We start from the raw sequence: 22389 nt of genomic DNA on the forward strand, positions 1-22389 counted from the left end.
TAAGGTGCCACCAGACTCCTTGTTGTTTTTGTAGATACAGACTAACACGGCTACCCCCTGATACTTGAGCAGATGGTGTAGTTTCTTTTGGCACTCTTCAGTGGGATTGGAGGATAGTGGCCTGTAGAATGTGGGAGAAATACAAGATGTGGAAAATTGATCGAGATAGGAGAAGAAGGCACGGGGTGAAGGAATGAGGTGTCACCAGGGAAATGGGTGTTTAGGAGAAGGGGAGATGGACAAGAAGTAGGAGACTGTTCTGTGTGCAGGAGCTCTCATGAAAAGGAGGTGCAAGCCAACCATGGTTGGAGAAAATAGGGATGGTAAAGAGAGAACAGGGAGGGAAATGGGGTGAAGGGGAGAGGAGAGAAGAGATGTAGACTAGGGGGACAATGTGAAGACCTTGGAAGGTGAGGACAAGTCATCCCAAAGTGAAATCTGGAGTCATTCTGATTTATGCCATGTGTCAGTGAGAGCAGAATCTTGTCTGTGTCCCTGCTCCCCCGTGGTCACAGGGAATGTTCTCTCTCCTCCAGGTGAACGGGGTGTTCCACAACCTCCCAGTGATCGTGGCTGATGGACGACTTAGAGCGTATCAACATGGCACAAACATTCTGGTGCAAACCAACTTCGGCCTCACTGTGAGCTACGACCTGGTTTACCAGGCCAGGGTCACCATCCCAGGGAGCTACGAGGGCCAGACGTGCGGCCTGTGCGGGAACTACAATGGACAGCAGGACGAGGAGTTCCTGCTCCCTGATGGCAGGACAGCCCCTGATGCAGCAGCATTTGGCTCTGCTTGGGAAGTCCAGATCCCAGGAGCATCCTGTACAGACAGATGTCCTGGAAACAGCTGTCCAGTTTGCGAAGAGAAGAAGGAGGTCTTCAAAGGGCGCAACTATTGTGGGCTGCTCACAGACCCCAACAGCCCCTTCACGGCCTGCCACGGCCTGGTTAGCCCCAGTGTGTATCAGAGCAACTGCCTGTATGATCTGTGCCTGGGCAACGGGGACGCACAGGTTCTGTGCCAGAGCATCCACAGCTACGTGACGGCCTGCCAAGAGGCCGGGGCCCCCATCCAGCCCTGGAGAAACACCTCCTTCTGCTGTAAGTGCGCTGATAGTGTAGTAGCTGTGAGACGCACTGGGGAAGGGAGGGAGTCAGTGTTACTGGGCATCTCGTTCCAGGCCTCTGGGCTTCTTCTGGAACTCTTCTGGGTGGGAACCAACAATCTCATGTTTCCATCTAAAGGTACCCTGTTCCTCTCCTCCCTGTCCTGCTCTCCTCTCCTCCATGTCTGTCCCTCTAGGCCGTGGTGTGAGATCTTTCCAGCCATCATTTATATTTCTCTCTATTTAAGCTGTGAGCTGCCCAGTCAACAGCCACTACGAGGTCTGCGCTGACCTCTGTACCACCGCCTGCTCTGCAGAAATCATGGACTGCCCGGAGACCTGTGCTGAAGGCTGCGAGTGTGACGGTGGCTTCTTCTTCGACGGCCAGGGCTGTGTGACTCTGCAGAGCTGTGGGTGCTTCGAGCGTGGGAGATATTACAAGGTACCGCCCCCTGCTGGAGCATCTGGATCTGATCTAATTTTTGCTCTGTCCATATCTTAATCCCTACACTGGTCAAGAATATAGGGTTTGCTACACTGCATCAGAGCATTGGTCCATCAAGGCTGGTTTCCCTCTCTGATAGTATCTAATGCTCAAAATGCCAAAAAAGGCCAGAAGATTTTATGCCCTGTGCCTGTTGAGGAGAAACTGAGGCAGAGATAGGTGCAATGATTTGCTCAAGGCCATCTAGTGAGTGAGTAGCAGATGGGAGGTTAAAACCTAAGAATTGTTCCTGGCCTTAAGCCCAGTCCTCACCCCATTACACAGCCTTTCTCTCTAAAGGCAAGAGGAAATAATATTATGACACAATGGACATTTTTATAGATACATAGATTCTAAGGCCTGAAGGGTCCATTGTGATCATCTAGTCTGCCCTCCTGTATAACCCAGGCCAGAGACCTGCCCCAATGTCATTCCGAGAGCACATCTGTTAGAAAAACACATCCACAGCTCTGGGTTTAGCGCTGTCAAAAATTATTTTAAATAGTCATTTCCAGTTACATTCTGTTATTTCCTGTTTTCCAAACGTTCCATCAGCCCAATGAGACGGTCCTGACGAACGAGTGCCAGCAAAGCTGCACCTGCGTTCCTGCTCGAGGGGTGACTTGTAAAGCCCACGGCTGCTCCCGAGAAGAAATCTGCCAGATTAGAGATGGCGTCAGGGCCTGCATCAGCAAAGGTACAGGACAGTCATTGTTTGAAACATGCCCTGAAGGGTTATTGTACAGGCAGCGAGTAAACAGCTGTGGTTATGTCTCCTGACCCTTCTCGCTCTCCCCCCCGTTCATTTAGCCTGGAACTCTGACCCCTAATAGTACAACGTTTCGACTGGAAAGATGGGAAGACTTGTTGGGTCTCTCCAGCAGAGTCGGGTGGGCAACTGTCAGGGAGCTGAGCACACTCCGTGATTCTCTCCCTGGGCGCAGCCTGGGGGCTGCTATAAACAGAACACCCTGGCTACATACAGTCCCATAGGGACCATCAGTCAGCTGGGCAGTGTCAGAGCCCATCACCTCTCAGCCACTTTCCTTGCCTGCTTCATGCTAGAGGTCTGCTTGGGCCTAATATTTGAGGAGCCCAAGCCCGAGAAGGTCAGGTCATTTTCTGACGCAGCCTGACTCTCCCATGAAACCGAATAAGCGCCACGGCCACCTCCCGCCCATGGGGTTGGCACGGCGGTGGCTATGTTCCCTGTTCCTGCCATCCCAATTTTCACAGCCCCCTCAGCCACCTGTCTGCTCTCATATATAACTGATTAGTCTGGTGTTTCTTGTCTTTCTATTGTCTTTCCCCACTAGTTATTCCATCCTGCAGTGTGGTTCGCTGCAGAGAAGGAACTATTTGCAAGATGATAAATGGGCAGCCAGAGTGTGTGCAAGTCTCTCAGGCCACATGCTGGGCTGGGGGTTACTTGCATTACCACACCTTCGATGGACGGGCGTATTATTTCCATGGGTCCTGCAACTACACGGTGGCCAAGACCTGCAGGGATGACTCCGTCCTGCCCTCCTTCCATGTCATGGCCAAGAGCGAGAATAGGGGGAACACACAGGTCTTCTACATTGGGTCGGTAACTGTCCAGGTGGATGGAGTCACCATCACAGCAGCCAGGGCCGAGGTCGGCTTTGTGGGGGTAAGTGTTGAGCGTGGTCAGTAATTAGGTTACCTTGAAAACATTTACCCAAGGTGTTGCAGGGGGTAGAATTGTTTAAGTAATAGAGGGTGCTCTCCTCCTGAATTGGTGCTGTCCCTGAAGGCACAGCACTGTACTAGGGGGTGCTGTACTATGTTCAGATGTACAGGTATCCCAGTGCTGACCCCAATTCCCATCATGGCAATACCAGGTACTGTGTGTCGTAGAATGGTGCAGGGGGCGCTGACCCAGTTCCGAAGCACTGTGCTTGGGGCTAATGTCAGCAGCTGGGACGTGGGTGGTCAGACCTACTGGCTGGAGCAGTGGCAGTCAGGACTAGTAGCCAGATCTGGAGTCAGGAACCAGGAGTTAGAGACAAGGGTCAAAACAACCCCCCCCCCCCCGGGAATTGCGTCACTCGCCAATGGCTCTAACTGATACAGCCCCTTCCCCCTCCCCAGAGCTTCTCCTTAACAGCTCTATCCAACGCGGCAGTCCCAGGAGCTGCTCCCTAATGACTTTAACCAACGCAGCCCTCAACCCCGCAGGCGCCACTCCCTAACAACTCTAACAGACACGCTAGGGTTGCCAGGCATCTGGTTTTCAATCTGAACACCTAGTCGAAAAGGGACCCTGGTGGCTCTGGTCAGCACAGCTGACTGGACTGCTAAAAGTCCGGTTGGCCACAGAGGGGCAGGCAGGCACCATGCCCAGCTCAGCACAGCTCCCGGGAAGCAGCCAACATATCTCTACGGCTCCTACACGGAGGGGCAGCAAGGGGGGCTCCGCGCACTGCCCTCGCCTGCAGGCACCGCCCCGAGCACCGGCTCTCCAGCTGGAATTGGCTGGGAACTGTGGCCAATGGAAGCTGCAAGGGCAGGGCCTGCGGGTGGGAACAGTGCACGGAGCCCCCTGGCCTGCAGGTGGAGGCAGCACATGGAGCCCCATAACATGCCGCCTCTCCCCAGGCATGACGTGGACATCCTCCATTCCTGGGAAATGCCGGGGCCGCCTGAGGTCAGCGCCACCCGGAGCCCGCACCCCACAACCCCTCCTGCATCCCACCCCCTGCCCCAGCCTGGAGCCCCCGCCCGCACCCTGAACCCCTCATTTCTGGCCCCAGCCCAGAGCCCGTACCTCTTCCCACACTCCAACTCCCTGCCCCAGCCCGGAGCCCCCTACCACACTCCAAACCCCTCGGCCCCACACCCCAACCCAGAGCTGCCTCCTGCACCCCAAACCCCTCATCCCTGGCTCCACCCCAGAATCCGCACTGCCAGATGGAGTCCTCACCCTCTCCTGCACCTGAGTCCCCTGCCCCAGCCCAGATCTCCCTCCCACACTCCGAACCCCTGTGACCCAGGCCGGAGCCCCCTCCTGCACTCCAAATCCCTCATCCCCGGTGTTACATTCTATACCTTGGGGGAGCATACTGTAATCCCCATATTCCTCATTTTCATATAATCGTGATCTTACATATAAAGTGTGCCTAGTAAGGTATCAGGGGAAAGGTCATGATCTGCAGAAAGTCATTTCTCTATCCATATATGTGTATCATTCATGCATATGAAGTTATGAGAATTGTGTTGTATGGTGGTCACTAAAACATGCTGTAAGTTGGGGAATCAGCCAGATATTAGCTCCCCAGAGGCAACAGCAAGGAAAATAACCAATGCCTGGGCAGGTGTCAAACAACCTATCAAAAGCCATTGTCCAGCAAGGGAGCTACAATGCAATGACTCACCTGCATGAGACCATACAAGGGAAATTGCTCAGCCTTGCTTGGAAAGACTCAGCAATGCTCCCCAGACATGCCTGGACTTGTGCTTCCCAAACACATGGACTGAGGGTATAAAACAGACAGGGTGGACACACACTGGGTCCTTTTCCTGCCCCCACTTTCCCTGCAAGCACCTAAGACACTGAGAAGAATACAAGACTCCAACAGAGGAGATAGGCCCAGGTTTAAGGAACAAACCTGTATACTAAGGACTGCAATATCCAGTGGGGTGAGAAAAACTGCTTAATCTAGATGCTGCCCAGTCTAATAGGGCTGAGAGTTTAGACTGCGTGCTTATATTTTATTTTATTTTGGTAACCACTCTGACTTTTTGCTTATCACTTAATATCACTTAAAATCTACCTTTGTAGTTAATAAATTTGTTTGTTTATTCTATCTGAAGCAGTGCGTTTGGTTTGAAGCGTGTCAGAGACTCTCCTTGGGATAACAAGCCTGGTACATACCAATTTCTATTCAGGGGCATGAAAAATCCACACTCCAAGCAATGTAGTTAAGCCATTGTGTGCAGGAAAGTTAAGAATTTAGGATCCCAGTCTTGACTTTTGAAAGTGTGGTTCCATTATTAAACAACTTTCAAAACATTGAAATCCTCCAAAAAGAATTACATTTCTCCTCTCAGATCTATTTAATATGGTGTTTTAAAGTAATTCTGGTTCAGATTTGGGTCCAGATTAACTGAGAGATTTGGGTCCAGGTTGCACCCCTTGCTAATCTGAGTAGGGGCCACTTTGCAAATGACAGACTATTGCACTCAGTTATGACCTTTGCCCTGTCTTTCTCACCGTGAAGGTGAATAACACCAGGGCCCACTTACCCATCTCCCTGAACAACGGGGCCCTTCGGCTCTATCAGAGCGGCACCTCCCTCGTCCTCCGCACCGACTTCAACCTCAGCATGTCCTATGACTGGAACAACCACCTGAGGATCACCATCCCCAGGGTCTTCTCCAACAGCCTGTGCGGCCTGTGCGGCAACTATAACGGAGACCTCTCCGATGACTTCCGGACCCCGGACGGGGACCTGGCTCCCAGTGTCACCGCCCTGGGGAAAAGCTGGGCAGTGGAAGATGAGGATCAGTTTTGCTGGCACGATTGCATTGGAGGTTGCAGGCCCTGTGCCGCCAGCATAGCCAGAAAGTACAAGGAGGAGGCCTCGTGCGGCCTGATAACCAAGGTCTCAGATGGGCCCTTCAGCCAGTGCCACAGCAAGGTGGATCCTACAGTCTACTTGGACAACTGCGTGTATGATCTGTGCCAGAACGACGGCTACCGGAAGGCCGTGTGTGAGGCCCTGAAGGCCTACGCGGATGCCTGCCAGCTGGAGGGGGTCAGGATTGGGGAATGGAGGCAGCTGGCCAGATGCCGTGAGTACAGATTTGTATGCCAAGGTCTACGGTCTGCTGGTTAGACCGGGGAACCTGGGGCTCAGCACTCTTGAGTTCTAGCCCTGGATCGAGTGGTTTGGGATTGAGCAGCGATTGGGAAATCAGGACTCCTGGGTTCTATTGTACCCACAGTGTTTGTCTGTCTGTGGTATTGCTAAGGTGCCTGTCACTTTGAGTATCTAACGTCCACTGATAACTCATGGATGGTTGGGGTAAAATGATGCCAGTTTTTAAGTCACTCTTCCTACCATGGACCTGATCCTGTAAGGTGCTAAGCACCTCCTGCAGTGTGCTGAGCACTCTCACCTCCTGCTCAGGTCACTGGGATTCGAGGGCTCTCAGAGCCCCACAAGATACGTCTCCCTCTACCTATTTTAAATATTGCTTTTGCTTGGAGAGAACTTGCTGCTAAATCTGTGGGTCCTTCACTCCGCAGCCATGGAGTGCCCCCTGGAGAACAGCCAGTACCAGCTCTGTGGAACAGCCTGCCCATCCACGTGTGTGGACCAGTCTGCCCCCAGCAGCTGCGAAGACCCCTGCGTGGAGAGCTGCCAGTGCAAGGATGGTTTTGTGCTGAGCCAGGGCAAATGCATACCCATGCACGGCTGTGGGTGCCTATTCGAGGGGCGCCCCTATGCCCCCAATGAGAGTTTCTGGGTCAATGAGGCATGTGGGACACGGTGCATATGCAATGCAACCACTAGGCAAGTCGAATGCGTGGCCGCCACGTGCAAACAGTCGGAGAGGTGCGGGCTAGTGAACGGCGTACGAGGCTGTTACCCCTCCAGCTACGCCACCTGCTCTGTGACAAGGAATCTGCACTACACCACCTTTGATGGACAGAGATATGACTTCCAAGGCACCTGCCGCTACCAGCTCACGGCTCTGTGCAAGAAGGCGGAGGGACTGGTGGACTTTGAAGTCTACTTCCAGCAGAACAATACCGCTCCTGTACAGATCAAGGTGTATCAGACCAACCTCAGGGTCAGCAATCAATTCCCTGGGAAAGTCCTGGTGAGTTTCTCAAATTGTCTCTAATCTCTCTAAAACTTTTGCGGAAAGTCACCTGTGTGATCCAGAAAACTTGCAGACAATGCATGGAAGGATTTTGAAATATAGGGTGAATATATTATTCTATAACCAGGGAGCCAATGGAGATATTTATGGATTGCGGTGATGTGGTTACACTTTGGATGTGTGAGAAGGTGTCTGAATCATAGAATCGTAGGGCTGGAAAGTACCTCGAGAAGTCATCTAGTCAAGTCCCCGGCACTCATGGCAGGATTAAGTATTATCTAGACCATCCCTGACAGGTGTTTGTCTAACCTGCTCTTAAAAATCTCCAATGATGGATATTCCACAACCTCCCTGGGCAATTTATCCAAGTGATTTACAACCCTGGGAGTTAGGAAGTTTTTCTTAATGTTCAACCTAAATCTCCCTTGCTGCAATTTAAGCCCATTGCTTTTTCTCCTATCCTCAGAGTTTAAGGAGAACAGTTTTTCACCCTCCTCCTTGTAACAACCTTTTAGGTATTTGAACAACAAGGAGTCCGGTGGCACCTTAAAGACTAACAGATTTATTTGGGCATAAGCTTTCGTGGGTAAAAAACCTCACTTCTTCAGATGCATGGAGTGAAAGTTATAGATGCAGGCATTATATAACCTCACAAGTGGAGAACCAGTGTTCATAGGGCCAATTCGATCAGAGTGGATGTAGTCCACTCCCAATAATAGATGAGGAGGTGTCAATTCCAGGAAAGGCAAAGCTGCTTTTGTAGTGAGCCAGCCACCCCCAGTCCCTATTCAAACCCAAATTAATGGTGTTAAACTTGCAAATGAATTTTAGTTCTGCTGTTTCTCTTTGAAGTCTGTTTCTGAAGTTTTTTTGTTTAAAAATAGTTACTTTTAAATCTGTTATAGAATGTCCAGGGAGATTGAAGTGTTCAGTTGAGTCCTAATCAGCGCAGAGTAGAGCAGAAGAATTACTTCTTGTGCCTTGCTTAAAACACTTTTGGTAATACATCCCAGAATGTTTGCTTTTTCTGCATCAGTGTTACACTGTTCAATCACATTTAGCTTGTGATCCATTATGACCCCCAAATCCCTTTCTGTAGTACTCCTTCCTAGGCAGTCATTTCCCATTTGTATGTGTGCAACTGATTGATTGTTGTTTCCTAAGTGGAGCACTTTGCATTTGTTACTCCTGGGGAAATATCTGTCTCGCATAATTTTGTATTTTCCCACATAAAAAACATTTTGCATTAGAAGTTCTGCAATTCTGCTTTTTGCCCACCAGAGGCTGCTGTGGCACAGAAACAAATGTATTTTATGTGGGAAAATACTAAATTCTATGGCGAGTGATGCAGAATTCCCCCATGAGCAGCACCTTGCCCGTGGAGCCAGTTTAGGACAGAGTGGGGCACACAGGGCTGCTGGGGGGGTCACAGACTGGGATTCAGAATGACTTGTAGGGGGGACAGACTGGCACATGGGCTCAGGAGCTAGTTGGGTGACAGCGTTGAGCCTGGGGAGGGGGGAGGGAGGCTGCAGAGACCCGTGGGGATGAGGGGTGTGGGGATAGGGGCAGACGTGCCTGACTGAATGGCAGAGGCTTGGGGTCATCCAGGGTCTTCATGGGGGAGGCTTCCCAACACCCTGATAATCCCCCCCCCCCCAAAGAAAAACCTTCCACCCATACCCAACACTCTCCAGGTTCACTCCTAGGCCCCTTCTCTCTCCCTGAGGTCCTCCGTTACTCCTGACTCCCCAAGCCTGTGCCCTGCTTCTGACAGGTGCAGGAAATACAGTTCTGTATTGTCATTTAAATGAATTACACAAAGTTCTGTATGAATATGCCTAATAGGAATCTATTTGTCAAAAATAACTTTACCAGAATCTTTTTTTTTTTTTTTTTTTTTGGTCTGTATTGTTACAGACATACTTACTGACAGATATTTTGAAATAAATTACCAAAATAATTGAAACTGGCATGATTATATTGTGTTATTTTGACAAATAAGATATGCAGAATTTTGCAGAATTGTCAAACATTGTGTGCAAAATTTTTAATTTGGGGGGGCAGAATTTATAATTTTGGGGCACAAAATTCTCTCAGGAGTAATTTATCCTTATTGAATTTCATCCTATTTACTTCAAACCATTTCTCCAGTTTGTCCAGATCATTTTGAATTTTAATCCTATCCTCCAAATCACTTTCAAACTCTCCCAGCTTGGTATTGTCCACAAACTTTATAAGTGTCCTCCCTATGCCATTATCTAAATCAGTGATGAAGATATTGAATAGAACCAGACCCCAAATGGATCCTTGCAGGATCCCCCTTGATATGCCCTTCCAGCTTGACTGTGATCCACTGATAACTATTCTCTGGGAATGGTTTTCCAACCCGTTATACACCCACCTTATAGTAGCTCCATCTAGGTGGTATTTCTCTAGTTTGTCTATGAGAAGGTCACGCAAGACAGTATCAAAAGCCTTACTAAATTCAAGATATACCACATCTACCTCTTCCCTCCCATCCACAAGTGTCCACACTGTCAGAGTCTGCTCTCATCCCCAAAGGGGCACCTCCTTGTGGCCGCAGCTTGGAATTAGCTCTGCCTTTCTGAAGCCTCGTCCTGTGAGTGCTCATTCTATGGGCAGGTCTACACTTACTTCCTGGTCCGGCTGTAAGCAATCGATCTTCTGGGATCGATCCCGGAAGTGCTCACCGTCGACGCTGGTATTCCAGCTCGGCGAGAGGAGTACGCGGCATCGACGGGAGAGCCTGCCTGCCATGTCTGGACCCGCGGTAAGTTCGAACTAAGGTACTTCGCATTCAGCTACGTTATTAACGTAGCTGAATTTGCGAACCTTAGTCAGGGCCGGCTCTAGGATTTTTGCCGCCCAAGGCAAAAACAATTTTGGCCGCCCCCCCCCCCCCCGTTTTTTAATTACCCCACCCCCGGCCCCGCCTCAACTCCTCCCCTTCCCTGCCTCCTCCCCCCAGGCTCTCAAGCCTAGGAGGGAGGGGGAGAAGCGCCGCGGCCGCTCGGGATCTCCCCCTCCCTCCCAGGTTTGAGAGCCTGGGAGGGAGGGGGAGACTCCGAGTGGCAGCAGCGCGCGAAACGGCTGTTTTGCGTGCCGCGGCTGCTCGGGATCTCCCCCTCCCTCCCAGGTTTGAGAGCCTGGGAGGGAGAGGGAGACCCCGAGCGGCCGCGGCGTGCGAAACAGCTGATTCGCGCGCCGCTGCTCCCCCTCCCTCCCACCCAGGCTTGAGAGCCTGGGAGGGAGGGCGAGTAGCGGCGCGCGAGCAGCAGCAGCAGCGGAGGTGAGCTAGGGCGGCCAGGGCACATTTTTAGGGGCGGCATTCTGGCGCCGGCCATGCCGCCCCTAAAAATGTGCCGCCCCAAGCACCAGCTTGTTTTGCTGGTGCCTAGAGCTGGCCCTGACCTTAGTTCGAAGTGGGGGGTTAGTGTGGACCAGGCCTAAGACACTCTCTCTCTACCTGAACTCGATGGCTCCCTCCTTGTGGCTTGGTCCTCCGGTTAGGTCACTGTAGTTTCTCCTTTCTGGGAGGTTTGTGTACCATGTGTCCCCTACTGTCCCAGGCAGTCTTCCAATTCACTGCCCCTCAATGGTGCCACATCCCCAGTGGCTGGTAGGGGAACGGGGGCTCACCCTCATCTTTGCATTCCAGCCCAGGGACCCTGAAACCAGCAGCTAAGGTCTATCCTGTCCCATGCCTTGTTTCTGATTCCTTGGATTGCTTCCTATGTTGCCTCTATCAGCCTCCATCTCCACCCTTCTCCGGCTACACCCTTCCCTCCTGGCCAAGCCTCACCTCTCCCTAGCCTCAGAGAGTGACTGCAGACCTCCTCCCTGGAGCCCCCTTCTGCCCTAAGCTACCTTGCTTTATACCAGCCCCACCTGTTCCTGTTCAGCTTCACCCTTTAATTAGTTCATTGCTCCCTGGCTCCTCCTCCAGGTGCATCTTAGGTGGTTAATTGGCCTGTCTAGCCACCTTAGCCCTTTCAGGGGCAGGTGTGGGGTGAGCACTCCCTCACAGTGTCAATAGCATCCAGCAGAGGTGGGAACCTGGGGAGCTGGGGCTCAAGTAGAACAGAGAGGAGGGAACTGCAATAGCTAATGACAAGGGAAATTCAAGTCTGGGTAGAGCTGGGATTCAGGCAAGCTGTAGGGAAGGAAGCAGGCCGGACTGGATGATTATTTGAACAGAGGTGGCTTATTATTGTAATCATGGGCCAGAGTTCTGTGATGGGGTGAGAGGTTCCAGCAGAGGCAAGTGATGTTTCATATCCCATGTGTCTTGCTTTAACAGGTGAATAGTTTCCTGATGAATCTTCCCTTCAACCTCGTTGATAAGAAAATCTCTGTGTATAGAAATGGCTGGGCCACAGTGATCCATTCAGACTTTGGCCTCACTGTTACCTTTGCCGGGTGGTCAGGACGCATCACGGTCACTCTGCCAGGGACCTACACGGGAGCCGTGTGTGGTCTGTGTGGCAACTTCAACAGTGACAGGGAGGATGACATGCTCATGAGGGATGGCACACTGGCACCAAGTCCTGTCAGCTTTGGCCAGAGCTGGAAGGTGGGCGACCTCCCAGGATGCTCTGCAATAATGATACCACCATGCGCAAGTGTAGAGGCTATTGAAAAACTACAACGAGGTAGCAGAGGGCAGTGTGGGTTCATCCTCCACAAGAGTGGCCCCTTCAGAGGATGTCACAGCAAAGTGGACCCCCATGGATACTTCGTAGACTGTGTACACGGCTATTGTGTCCTCAGTGGGCGGGAGAGTAACGTCTGCCAGGCCATTGCTGGCTATGCTGAGGCATGTCAGGAAGCTGGAGCTATGGTGCATCCCTGGAGGACTACGACATTCTGCTGTGAGTCCCCCATGTTCACCACTGCCTGCCCCATGGGGATCACTATTCCAAGTTGGCTGGTAGATGTTGGTTTAAATGCTGAGCTCATGAAGTGATGTAGAACATTTCTTAATTAACAAAGGAGCCCAAAGTATGGGTACAGCACAGGCAGTGGCTGTAGAAGCTGCCCCCTCACGGTGCCCTATCAATGTGCTCCACCCCAGGCCAGAGGGGCACTGTCTAGAGATAGAATCATAAAAGATTAGGGTTAGAAAAAACCTCAGGAGGTCATCTAGTCCAAAACCCTTCTCAAAGCAGGACCAACCCCAACTAAATTATCCCAGCCAGAGTTTTGTCAAGCTGGGGCTTAAAAACCTCTAAGGATGGAGATTCCACCACCTTCCTAGGTAAACCATTCCAGTGCTTCACCACCCTCCTAGTGAAATAGTTTTTCCTAATATCCAACCTAGACCTTCCCCACTGCAACTTGAGAGCATAGCTTCTTGTTCTGTCATTTGCCACCACTGAGAACAGCCGAGCTCCATCCTCTTTGGAACCCCACTTCAGATAGTTGAAGGCTGCTATCAAATCCCACCTCTCTTCTCTTCTGCAGACTAAACAAGCCCAGTTCCCTCAGCCTCTCCTCATAAGTCATGTGCCCCAGCTCCCTAATCATTTTCGTTCCGCTGGACTCTCTCCAATTTGTCCACATCTTTTCTGTATTGGGGGAACCAGAACTGGATGCAATACTCCGATGTGGCTTCACCAGTGCCGAATGGAGGGGAATAATCACTTCCCTCGATCTGCTGGCAATACTCCTACTAATGCAGCCCAATATGCCGGTAACCTTCTTGGCAACAAGGGCACACTGCTGACTCAGATCCAGCTTCTCATCCACTGTAATTCCCAGGTCCTTTTCTGCAGAACTGCTGCTTAGCCAGTCGGTCCCCAGCCTGTAGCGGTGCATGGAATTCTTCCATCCTAAGTGCAGGACTCTGCACTTGTCCTTGTTGAACCTCATCAGATTTCTTTTGGCCCAATCCTCTATAATTTGTCTAGGTCCCTGTGTATCCTATCCAACTCTCCAGCGTATCTACCACTCCTCCCAGTTTAGTGTCATCTGCGAACTTGCTGAAGGTGCAATCTATCCCATCATCCAGATCATTAATAAATATGTTGAACAAAACTGGCATCAGGACCGACCCCTGGGGCACTCCGCTTGATACTGGCTGCCAACTAGACATTGAGCCGTTGATCACTACCTGGCCAGCCTGAAAATCTAGCCAGCTTTCTATCCACCTTATAGTCCATTCATCCAATCCATACTTTTTTTAACTTCCTGGCAAGAATTCTGTGGGAGATGGTATCAAAAGCTTTGCTAAAGATGTAGTGGTGCCTTTCATAGCCCATCTTGTCCTTGGCTTATCTGCTGACACTGGGACATAATTAGCGCTGGGACATGGTGATGACTCACTAATTGAGATGTCTTTCCACTAGGAACTGGTCTGGGAACCCACCAACTCATGTCCCATAAGTCATCATCTGGGAATGAGTTTTAGGCACTATTGACCTGGACTCAAAGTAAAAAGCTAGTGGTGAAAAGATCTTCAGAACTATTCCAGGTCCATGGGCCCTCCACTCCTTACACCTTGACCTTGGTCCAAATTGGAAGCCTAGCCTTAGGAAAAAGATTTACTGTATCCCATTGCCTGGTGTTGTGTTTTTTTTTTTGAGCAACCAGATAACCAGACCTGGAACTGGATTACACATGGTGCCTTTTATTAATTAACCAAACCAAGGAAATAGAAAAGTAGGAGCTTGAATGAAATTGCATGTTCTGTGTTGGTTCATTGCATACATTGCTAATGCACTATGTGAGCTAACTTTTTGTTCTAATTACAGCTCCGTCCTGTCCCCTGAACAGTCACTATGAATTCTGCAGCAGCAGCTGCGATCTGACATGCAGCAACCTCTATGCCCCGGTGCAATGCACGACCCAGTGTAAGGAAGGCTGCATGTGTGACAAGGGCTTTGTTCTCAGTGGTGACCTCTGCGTCCCCATTTCCCAGTGCGGATGCCTCCACAGGGGACTTTACTACCAGTCCATGGAGACCTTCCACCCAAGTGGTTCATGCAAGGAGCAGTGCATATGTCAGGCTGGTGGGGAGGTTGTGTGTAGGGAATTCTCCTGCGGCACTGGTGAGGAATGCGGGGTGGTGGACGGCATCCAGAAATGCCACCCGTTTCGATCTGCAACCTGTTCTGCCTCTGGCCATCCCCACTACCTCTCTTTCGATGGGGTCCCCTTTGACTTCCAAGGCACCTGCACCTACGTCCTGGCCAAGACCTGCACTGATGCCAGTGACCTTACACCATTCACTATCAGCGTAGAGAAAGAATCTTGGGGCAGCTGGAACATCTCCATGGCCAAGCTGGTGTCCATCCAGGTGTATGGGATCACACTCACCCTGCTGCAGAGCAAACAGGGGCTCATCATGGTAAGTTCTTCTCCAGATCCTCATGTAGATCGTTCTGAGTGTCCCTTTGTGGCCAGAGGTTTCTGCATGTGGTCTGCCTCCGCTTCCCCTCTTGGACTCCTCAACAACTCACAAAAGGTTTTTACAAGTCCAATAGCAACAGCCCTCCTAAGGGTCTCATTCAAATAGGAGTTTTCACATACAGCCATTCACCGCCTTATCTGGTCATTCCCAGGCATTGCCTGACTGCCGTCTCACTCCCCTACTTTCAGGTTTCTCTGTGGGAGCCTACTCACTGCCAGCAGCCTCTCTATTCCCCTCTTTCTCCCTGAGAACTCTCTCTGCTGGACCAGGAGCCTGGCTTCTTCCTGCTTCTCTTACAGGGGACACATATGATTCCTGCTCAGATGTGCCTACTTAGTAATAAGGATTGGCCGCGAGCCACTGAGGGGCAGGCCACCCTGCTACAAGGTTCATATACCAGGCTCATCCACATGGTATTTGAGCCCCTCCCAGAAATACATTAAGCAATGTTACTTACATCTGCCACATGTTTGTTCTCTCCTCATCTCCCCAGGAAAGATGTATGTGCAGTGGGGTGTTTTGTTGTGGATTTTTTTATAATGATAAATGTATACGCATGTTGCCATATATATATATATATATATATATATATATATATATATATATATATATATATATATATATATATATATAATGTTAGAGAAAGGTGGTCTAAGAACGCACCTTGCACTTGGAAAGGAGGGTGGCCAGGTTTGTGAGGGTCCTTAGTTCCTGAGACGGTTCATTCTCCAGACTTCATTCTCAACTCCTAATAAAGCTTCGTCTCCGGCAGAGACAAAGTTTATCCTTATTGATGTGATTTCCATTGTGCCAATGGAAGAAAGTTGTCAACCACAGTCTTCAACCTGGAGGTTTAATTCCTCTTTTAGATAGCCTGGGCACAGGCCACTGAGCACCTTGGGATAAGGACTGAGGACTTGAACTGGATTCCTTGTTCTATGGGAAGCCAGGATAGGGAGTGGAGGACAGGTTTGATGTGTACAGCAGCCAGTGTTGCTGAGGAGGCATGCTGCAGAGTTGTGTAGCACTTGAATATTCCTAAGTGCTGAATGCTTCATGCCCGGGTATACCACCTTGCTATATAGTCCAGCAGGGAGGCGACAAAGCCGTGAATGGTTGAAGCCCGGTCATCATCTGTCAGAATGGGATGCTGTCTCCTACCCAGCTAGAGATGGTAGAAAGTGCTACTCATGGATGCTGCTATGTCAAAGCTTCTCTTGGGTGAGATGAGCATCCTCCAGCTCAGCTCCATCTTTGCCTCCCTTCTTGGTTATACCCCTATCTATGAGTATTAATTATTTGGTGAACCCCCTCCACATACCTCACATTTTGCAAACATGGGGTAAAATTCCTCCCCATTTTATCTCCATTGGCCTCTGTGTTGAAGAATCTGTCCCATGGCCCTAGTGCCCTGTGAAGCCAGCAGTCTAATTTGGGGCAAATTGAACACATAGGAAATTGTTTGAGATAGGAGAGGGAGGGAAGGGGTGAAGGAAGGAGGCATCACCAGGGAAGTGGTTTTTTAGGCGGGGGGGGGGGAGATGGAGAAGAAGTAGGAGACTGTTCTGAGTCCAGGAGTTGGCATGAGAAGGAGCAGGCCAAACATTGGTTGAGGAGTTGGGGAAGGTAAAGAGAGAGGATGAGGAGGAAGGGAGGTGCCTGGCAGATGAGATCAGAAATGTAAGTCAGGGTGACAATGTCAAGAGCTTGGAAGGTGAGGACAAATCATTGCAAAGTGAAATCGGGAGTCATGAGTCATTCTGGATTTAACCCATGGTGTCAGTGAGAGCTGGATCTCAAAACTTGTCCATAGCCCCTACCCACACATGCAGTGTCCATCCTACCTGCTCACAGGGGAATGTGCTGTCTTTTCCAGGTGGACGGGGTATCCCACAATCTCCCCGTGATAATGGTCAATGGGCAGCTCCGAGCATATCAGCATGGCACTAATGTCCTGGTGCAAACCGACTTTGGCCTCACTGTGAGCTACGACCTGGTTTACCAGACCAGAGTCACCATCCCAGGGAGCTACCATGGCCAGACGTGCGGCCTGTGTGGGAACTACAACGGACAGCAGGACAAGGAGTTCCTGCTCCCCAGTGGCAGGACAGCCCCTGATGCAGCAGCATTTGGCTCTGCTTGGGAAGTCCAGATCCCAGGAGCATCCTGTACAGACAGATGTGCTGGAAACAGCTGTCCAGTTTGCGAAGAGAAGAAGAAGGAGGTCTTCAAAAGGCGCAACTACTGTGGGCTGCTCACAGACCCCGACGGCCCCTTTGCAGCCTGCCACGGCATGGTCAGCCCCAGTGTGTATCAGAGCAACTGCCTGTATGATCTGTGCCTGGGCAACGGGGATGCACAGGTTCTGTGCCAGAGCATCCACAGCTACGTGACGGCCTGCCAAGAGTCCGGGGCCCCCATCCTGCCCTGGAGGAACACCTCCTTCTGCCGTAAGTGCGCTGATAGTATAGTAGCTATGGGATACCCTGGGGAAGGGAGGGGGTCATGTTACTGGGCATCTTGTTCCAGGCCTCTGGGCTTCTTCTGGAACTCTTCTGGGTGGGAACCATCAATCTCATGTTTCCATCTAAAGGTGCCCTGTTCCTCTCCTCCCTGTCCTGCTCTCCTCTCCTTCATGTCTGTTCTCTAGGCCATGGTGTGAGATCTTTCCAGCCATCATTTATTTCTCTCTCTATTTAAGCTGTGAGCTGCCCAGTGAACAGCCACTATGAGGTCTGCGCCGACCTCTGCACCTCCACCTGCACTGGAGACATCATGGACTGCCCGGAGACCTGTGCTGAAGGCTGCCAGTGTGACGATGGCTTCTTCTTCGATGGCCAGGGCTGTGTGACTCTGCAGAGGTGTGGGTGTTTCAAGCAGGGGAGATACTACAAGGTACAGCCTCAAGTAGTCTGGGTCTGATGTAAATTTTTTTCTCCTATATCTTAATCCCTACACTAGTCAGGAACAGGGTTTGCTATAGTGGATCAGAGCATTGGCCTATCCAGCCTGGCATCCCCACTTTGTTAATACCCAATGCCCAAATCACCAAGAAAAGCAAGATTTGATTCCCTTTGTCCGGTGTGGGGAAACTGAGGCATAGAGGGGGGCAGTTTTGCTCAACACCACCCAGTGAATGAGTAGCAGATGGGAGGTTAAAACCTAGGCATTGTCCTGTCCCTCAGCCCAATTCTTAGCTCATTAGAAAGCCTCTCTCTTTAATGTTAAGAGAAATAATATTATGACACAATAGTTTTTCCACACACCTCACCACACAGCTCTGAGTTTAGCACAGCCAGAAATAACCATTTCCAGTTACATTGCGTTATTTCCTGCTTCCCAAACATCCCATCAGCCCAGTGAGACGGTCCTGATGAATGAGTGCCAGCAAAGCTGCACCTGCATTCCTGCCCGAGGGGTGACCTGCAAAGCCCACAGCTGCACCAGTGGAGAAACCTGCCAGATCAGAGATGGCATCATGGACTGCATCAGCCAAGGTAAAGGAGAGTCACTGATTGAAACATGCCCTGAGAGGTTCTTGCACAAGCAGTGAGTAAAGTCATTTCAATTATGTCTCCTCACCCTTCTCACTCTCTCTCCTCCTTTATTTAGCCTGGAACGCTGACCTGTAATATTAGAGAATTTCGACTTGAAAGATGGAAACACTTGTTGGGTCAGAGTCTCTGCTGCATCCATCTTCTGATGTGCACAGCAGAGCCAAGTGGGCAGCTGTCAGGAAGCTGATCACACTCGTAGATCTTCTTCCTGGCTGTAGCCTAGGGGCTGCTCTAAATTGGAGCCTACTGGCTATGGGGGCCATTAGTCAGCTGGGCACTGTCAGAGCCCAGCACATCCCAGCCACTCTCCTTTGCCTGCTCCATGCTGCCCACAACATGCCCATAGGTGGTGTACCACCTCTGCCGGGCATTGCGGGGAAGGAGACATAGGAGCCGGTTTTGCTGTGGTCACACACATGCAGAGATTTCCTCAGCATGGGACTCGTGGGAGGTTTGTGAATGATGCAAAGGAAGTGTGTATGGGGAGAGAGGAAGAGAGACAGAGGAGTGCATGGTGATAGATATAACGATATGTGTGGGGGGAGAGATGAAAAAATAGATAGGTGTTACTGATTAGTCTGCTGTTTCTTGTCTTTCTATTGTCTTTCCCCATTAGTTATTCCAAAGCCATCCTGCAGTGTGGTCAGCTGCAGGGAAGGAACAATTTGTAAGATGATAAATGAGCAGCCAAAGTGTGTGCCAGTCTCTCGGGGCACGTGCTGGGCTGGGGGATACTTTCATTACCACACCTTCGATGGATGGGCGTACGATTTCCATGGCAACTGCACCTACACCATGGCCAAGACCTGCAGGGATGCCTCCGGCCTGCCCTCCTTCCATGTCATGGCCAAGAGCGAGAACAGTGGGAACACACAGGTCTTCTACAGTGGGTCGGTGACTGTCCAGGTGGATGGAGTCACTGTCACAGCAGCCAGGGCTGAAGCCGGCTTTGTGTGGGTGAGTGCTGGGCGCGCACATCCACTCTGCTCTTATGTCCACCCTGTAGGCTTTGCTAAATAGAGGGCAGGAAACTGCAGCCCCCACCACAGACGGGGCATGTTGTGGGTAGGACAGAGCAGGCAAAGGAGCAAAGGAGAGTGGCTGGGAGGTGATGGGGCCCTGACAGTGCCCAGCTGGCTAATGGCCCCTATGGGACCACAGCCAGTCAGTTCCATTTAAAGCAGCCCCCAGGCTACGCCCAACGTAGACAAGGCCCAGTGTGGTCAGTAGTTAGATAGGTTCCCTTTGCAATGAAGTAATCCAAAGCTTTGCAGTGGGGAGTCTTGTTGAAGTAGTAGGGTGTGCTCTGCTGCTGTATCAGTGCTGTTCCTTAAGTCCCAACACTGTGCTAGTGGATGGGTAGGCTTCCTAATAGGGGCACCCTGTGCTCGGAGTCAGTGCTGACACCAATGGCCAGCAGGCGCTGTGGTGAGCTGCAGGGAGCGGGGTGGGCCACCTAAAAGGGAACATTGTCCTGGCCAGTCAGTGCTGACCCCAATGCCTATCTAGCAGGTGCTGTGTGGCAGGGAGTGATGTGGGAGGTCAGTTGGGGGCACTGTCCCTCAGAGTCACAGCATGGCGCTACAGAGTGCTGTACTGAAGGGTGCGGGGTGCATAACTCGGTGTGGGGAGCTGTCGGCTCTGTCTCAAGCACATGGGATCTGCATGCCAGATAAAGTGTAGACCTGAGCATTTGGTCATTACCTATCCCCAGCGCATCATGCAAGAGCAGGGCCAGTATTCCAGCTATTGTGGGCAAATCCCAGCTCCGCTGAGTCCATCCTGTCACAAATTCCCCAGCAGTTTCTAATGTAACAGAGATCCCTCTGAGACCCCACCTGAGGAGAATCCCCACTCCTGGATCCGGGAAGACGTTGCCTGAACTCTAAGATACGGGGAAACTGAGGCACAGCTAGGCAGCTCGGGGCTTTGCCCTACAGAGCCTGCTCCAACCTGAGGTACCTCAGGGACCCTAGAACATTGTACACAGCTCCTTGAGACCTCTTGCCCCTCAAGTGCTCCTCCTAAGGGCTCTCACCCATGCAGCATTGTTCCCACAAGAGCAGCTCCCTCATGGTTCTAACCAATGCAGCCCCCGTCCCCTAGAGTAGCTCCCACTCATTCTTCTCCTCAGTCCTTTTGTCTACAACAGGCTACACCACAATCATGGATATAATGTAGGACCTGGTTGGAAAAATCCTATGAATAGCAATGGGGCCAAATCACAATTTCCAGTGAATCTGGACACAAACTTGAACCAAATTTGGATTAAAACATCACATTAGATAGAGCTGGCCTGAGAAAGCTAATTCCACTGGCAGAAAGATTTCAATATTTTGAAAATTAGCTTCATTCCAGTATGGAACGAAATATGGAACGAAACTCATAAATTACTACATTTTCTATGAAGACGAATGGAGCCCCAGCTCCAGGTCAGTCCGCCCAGCAGGCTGCTGAGGAGCTGGTGGCAGGAAAAAACAGACAGGTTTTGAAATCGGCCTTGTTTCCATCAGAACTCCTTGGAAAAGGAACGATCTTCTCAAAACGCTTTTGATTTTGATGAATAGGCAAATACTAGTGAAAAACTATATCAGAGTAGAGCTCAGTATGTACATGACAGACCTGTGCTCTTGATTGTGACCTTTCCCCTTTCTTTCTCACCGTGAAGGTGAATAACACCAGGGCCCACTTACCCATCTCCTTGAACAACGGGGCCCTTCGGCTCTATCAGAGCGGCACCTCCCTCGTCCTCCGCACCGACTTCAACCTCAGAGTGACCTATGACTGGAACAACCACCTGAGGGTCACCGTCCCTAATGACTTCTCCGGCAGCCTGTGCGGCCTGTGCGGCAACTATAACGGGGACCCCTCCGATGACTTCCGGACCCCGGACGGGGATCTGGCTCCCAGTGTCGCTGCCCTGGGGAAAAGCTGGGTGGTGGAAGATGAGGATCAGCTTTGCTGGCACGATTGCATTGGAGGTTGCAGGCCCTGTGACCCCAGCATTGCCAGAAAGTACAAGGAGGAGGCCTTGTGCGGCCTGATAACCAAGGTCTCAGATGGGCCCTTCAGCCAGTGCCACAGCAAGGTGGATCCTACAGTCTACTTGGTCAACTGCGTGTACGATCTGTGCCACAACGACAGCTACCGGAAGGCCCTGTGTGAGGCCCTGAAGGCCTACGTGGATGCCTGCCAGCTGGAGGGGGTCAGGATTGGGGAATGGAGGCAGCTGGCCAGATGCCGTGAGTACAGATTTGTATGCCAAGGTCTACGGTGTGCTGGTTAGACTGGGGAACCTGGGACTCAGCACTCTTGAGTTCTAGCCCTGGTTTTGGGAGGGGGCGTGATCGAATGGTTTGGGATTGAGCAGCGATTGGGAAATCAGGACTCCTGGGTTCTATTGTACCCACAGTATTTGTCTGTCTGTGGAACTGCTAAGGTGCCTGTCACTTTGAGTATCTAACGTCCACTGATAATACATGGGAGCTGGGGTAAGATGACAGTTTTTAAGTCACTCATAGAATCATAGATTCTAAGCCAGTGGTTCTCAACCTATTTGCTATTGTGGACTGTATATGCAGCTCTCTAGGTGTTATATGGGCTGCATCCACACAATATATATATTACCTGTACAGGTCTGTCTCATCTTATGCTGGGGTTATGTTCCATGGTCAGCGCGTAAAGCGAAAACCGCGTATAGTCAAAATTACATTGAGTGTAATGGTGGGTGGAATCGCCCGCACTACAGGAACAGTATTTAAATTTAGTTATAAACTGGGGACGCATCGGTTGGAAGTAACGGAAGAGGAGAAGGACCTCGGAGTCCTGGTTGATCGCAGGATGACTATGAGTCGGCAATGTGACGTGGCCGTGAAAAAAGCTAATGCGGTCTTAGGATGCATTAGGCGAGGTATTTCTAGTAGGGATAAGGAGGTGCTGGTTCCGTTA

The 22389-nt window shown here is 50.9% G+C and overlaps 1 protein-coding gene across 1 annotated transcript in view; it reads left to right on the forward strand.

Annotated features, from left to right (window-relative positions):
• Positions 1-22389, forward strand: part of LOC135892661 (IgGFc-binding protein-like) — a 108467-nt gene that overhangs the window by 56963 nt on the left and 29115 nt on the right. Inside the window, exons 9-21 of the mRNA XM_065420456.1 lie at positions 537-1107; positions 1361-1554; positions 2152-2293; positions 2913-3247; positions 5838-6411; positions 6869-7446; positions 11774-12344; positions 14226-14821; positions 16761-17334; positions 17586-17779; positions 18240-18381; positions 19058-19398; positions 21110-21683. Coding sequence (XP_065276528.1) covers positions 537-1107; positions 1361-1554; positions 2152-2293; positions 2913-3247; positions 5838-6411; positions 6869-7446; positions 11774-12344; positions 14226-14821; positions 16761-17334; positions 17586-17779; positions 18240-18381; positions 19058-19398; positions 21110-21683 — 5386 coding nt within the window. The remainder of the gene's footprint in view (positions 1-536; positions 1108-1360; positions 1555-2151; positions 2294-2912; positions 3248-5837; positions 6412-6868; positions 7447-11773; positions 12345-14225; positions 14822-16760; positions 17335-17585; positions 17780-18239; positions 18382-19057; positions 19399-21109; positions 21684-22389) is intronic.

The sequence above is a fragment of the Emys orbicularis genome, chromosome 20 (assembly GCF_028017835.1).
Source record: "Emys orbicularis isolate rEmyOrb1 chromosome 20, rEmyOrb1.hap1, whole genome shotgun sequence".
Taxonomy (NCBI): Eukaryota; Metazoa; Chordata; order Testudines; family Emydidae; genus Emys; species Emys orbicularis.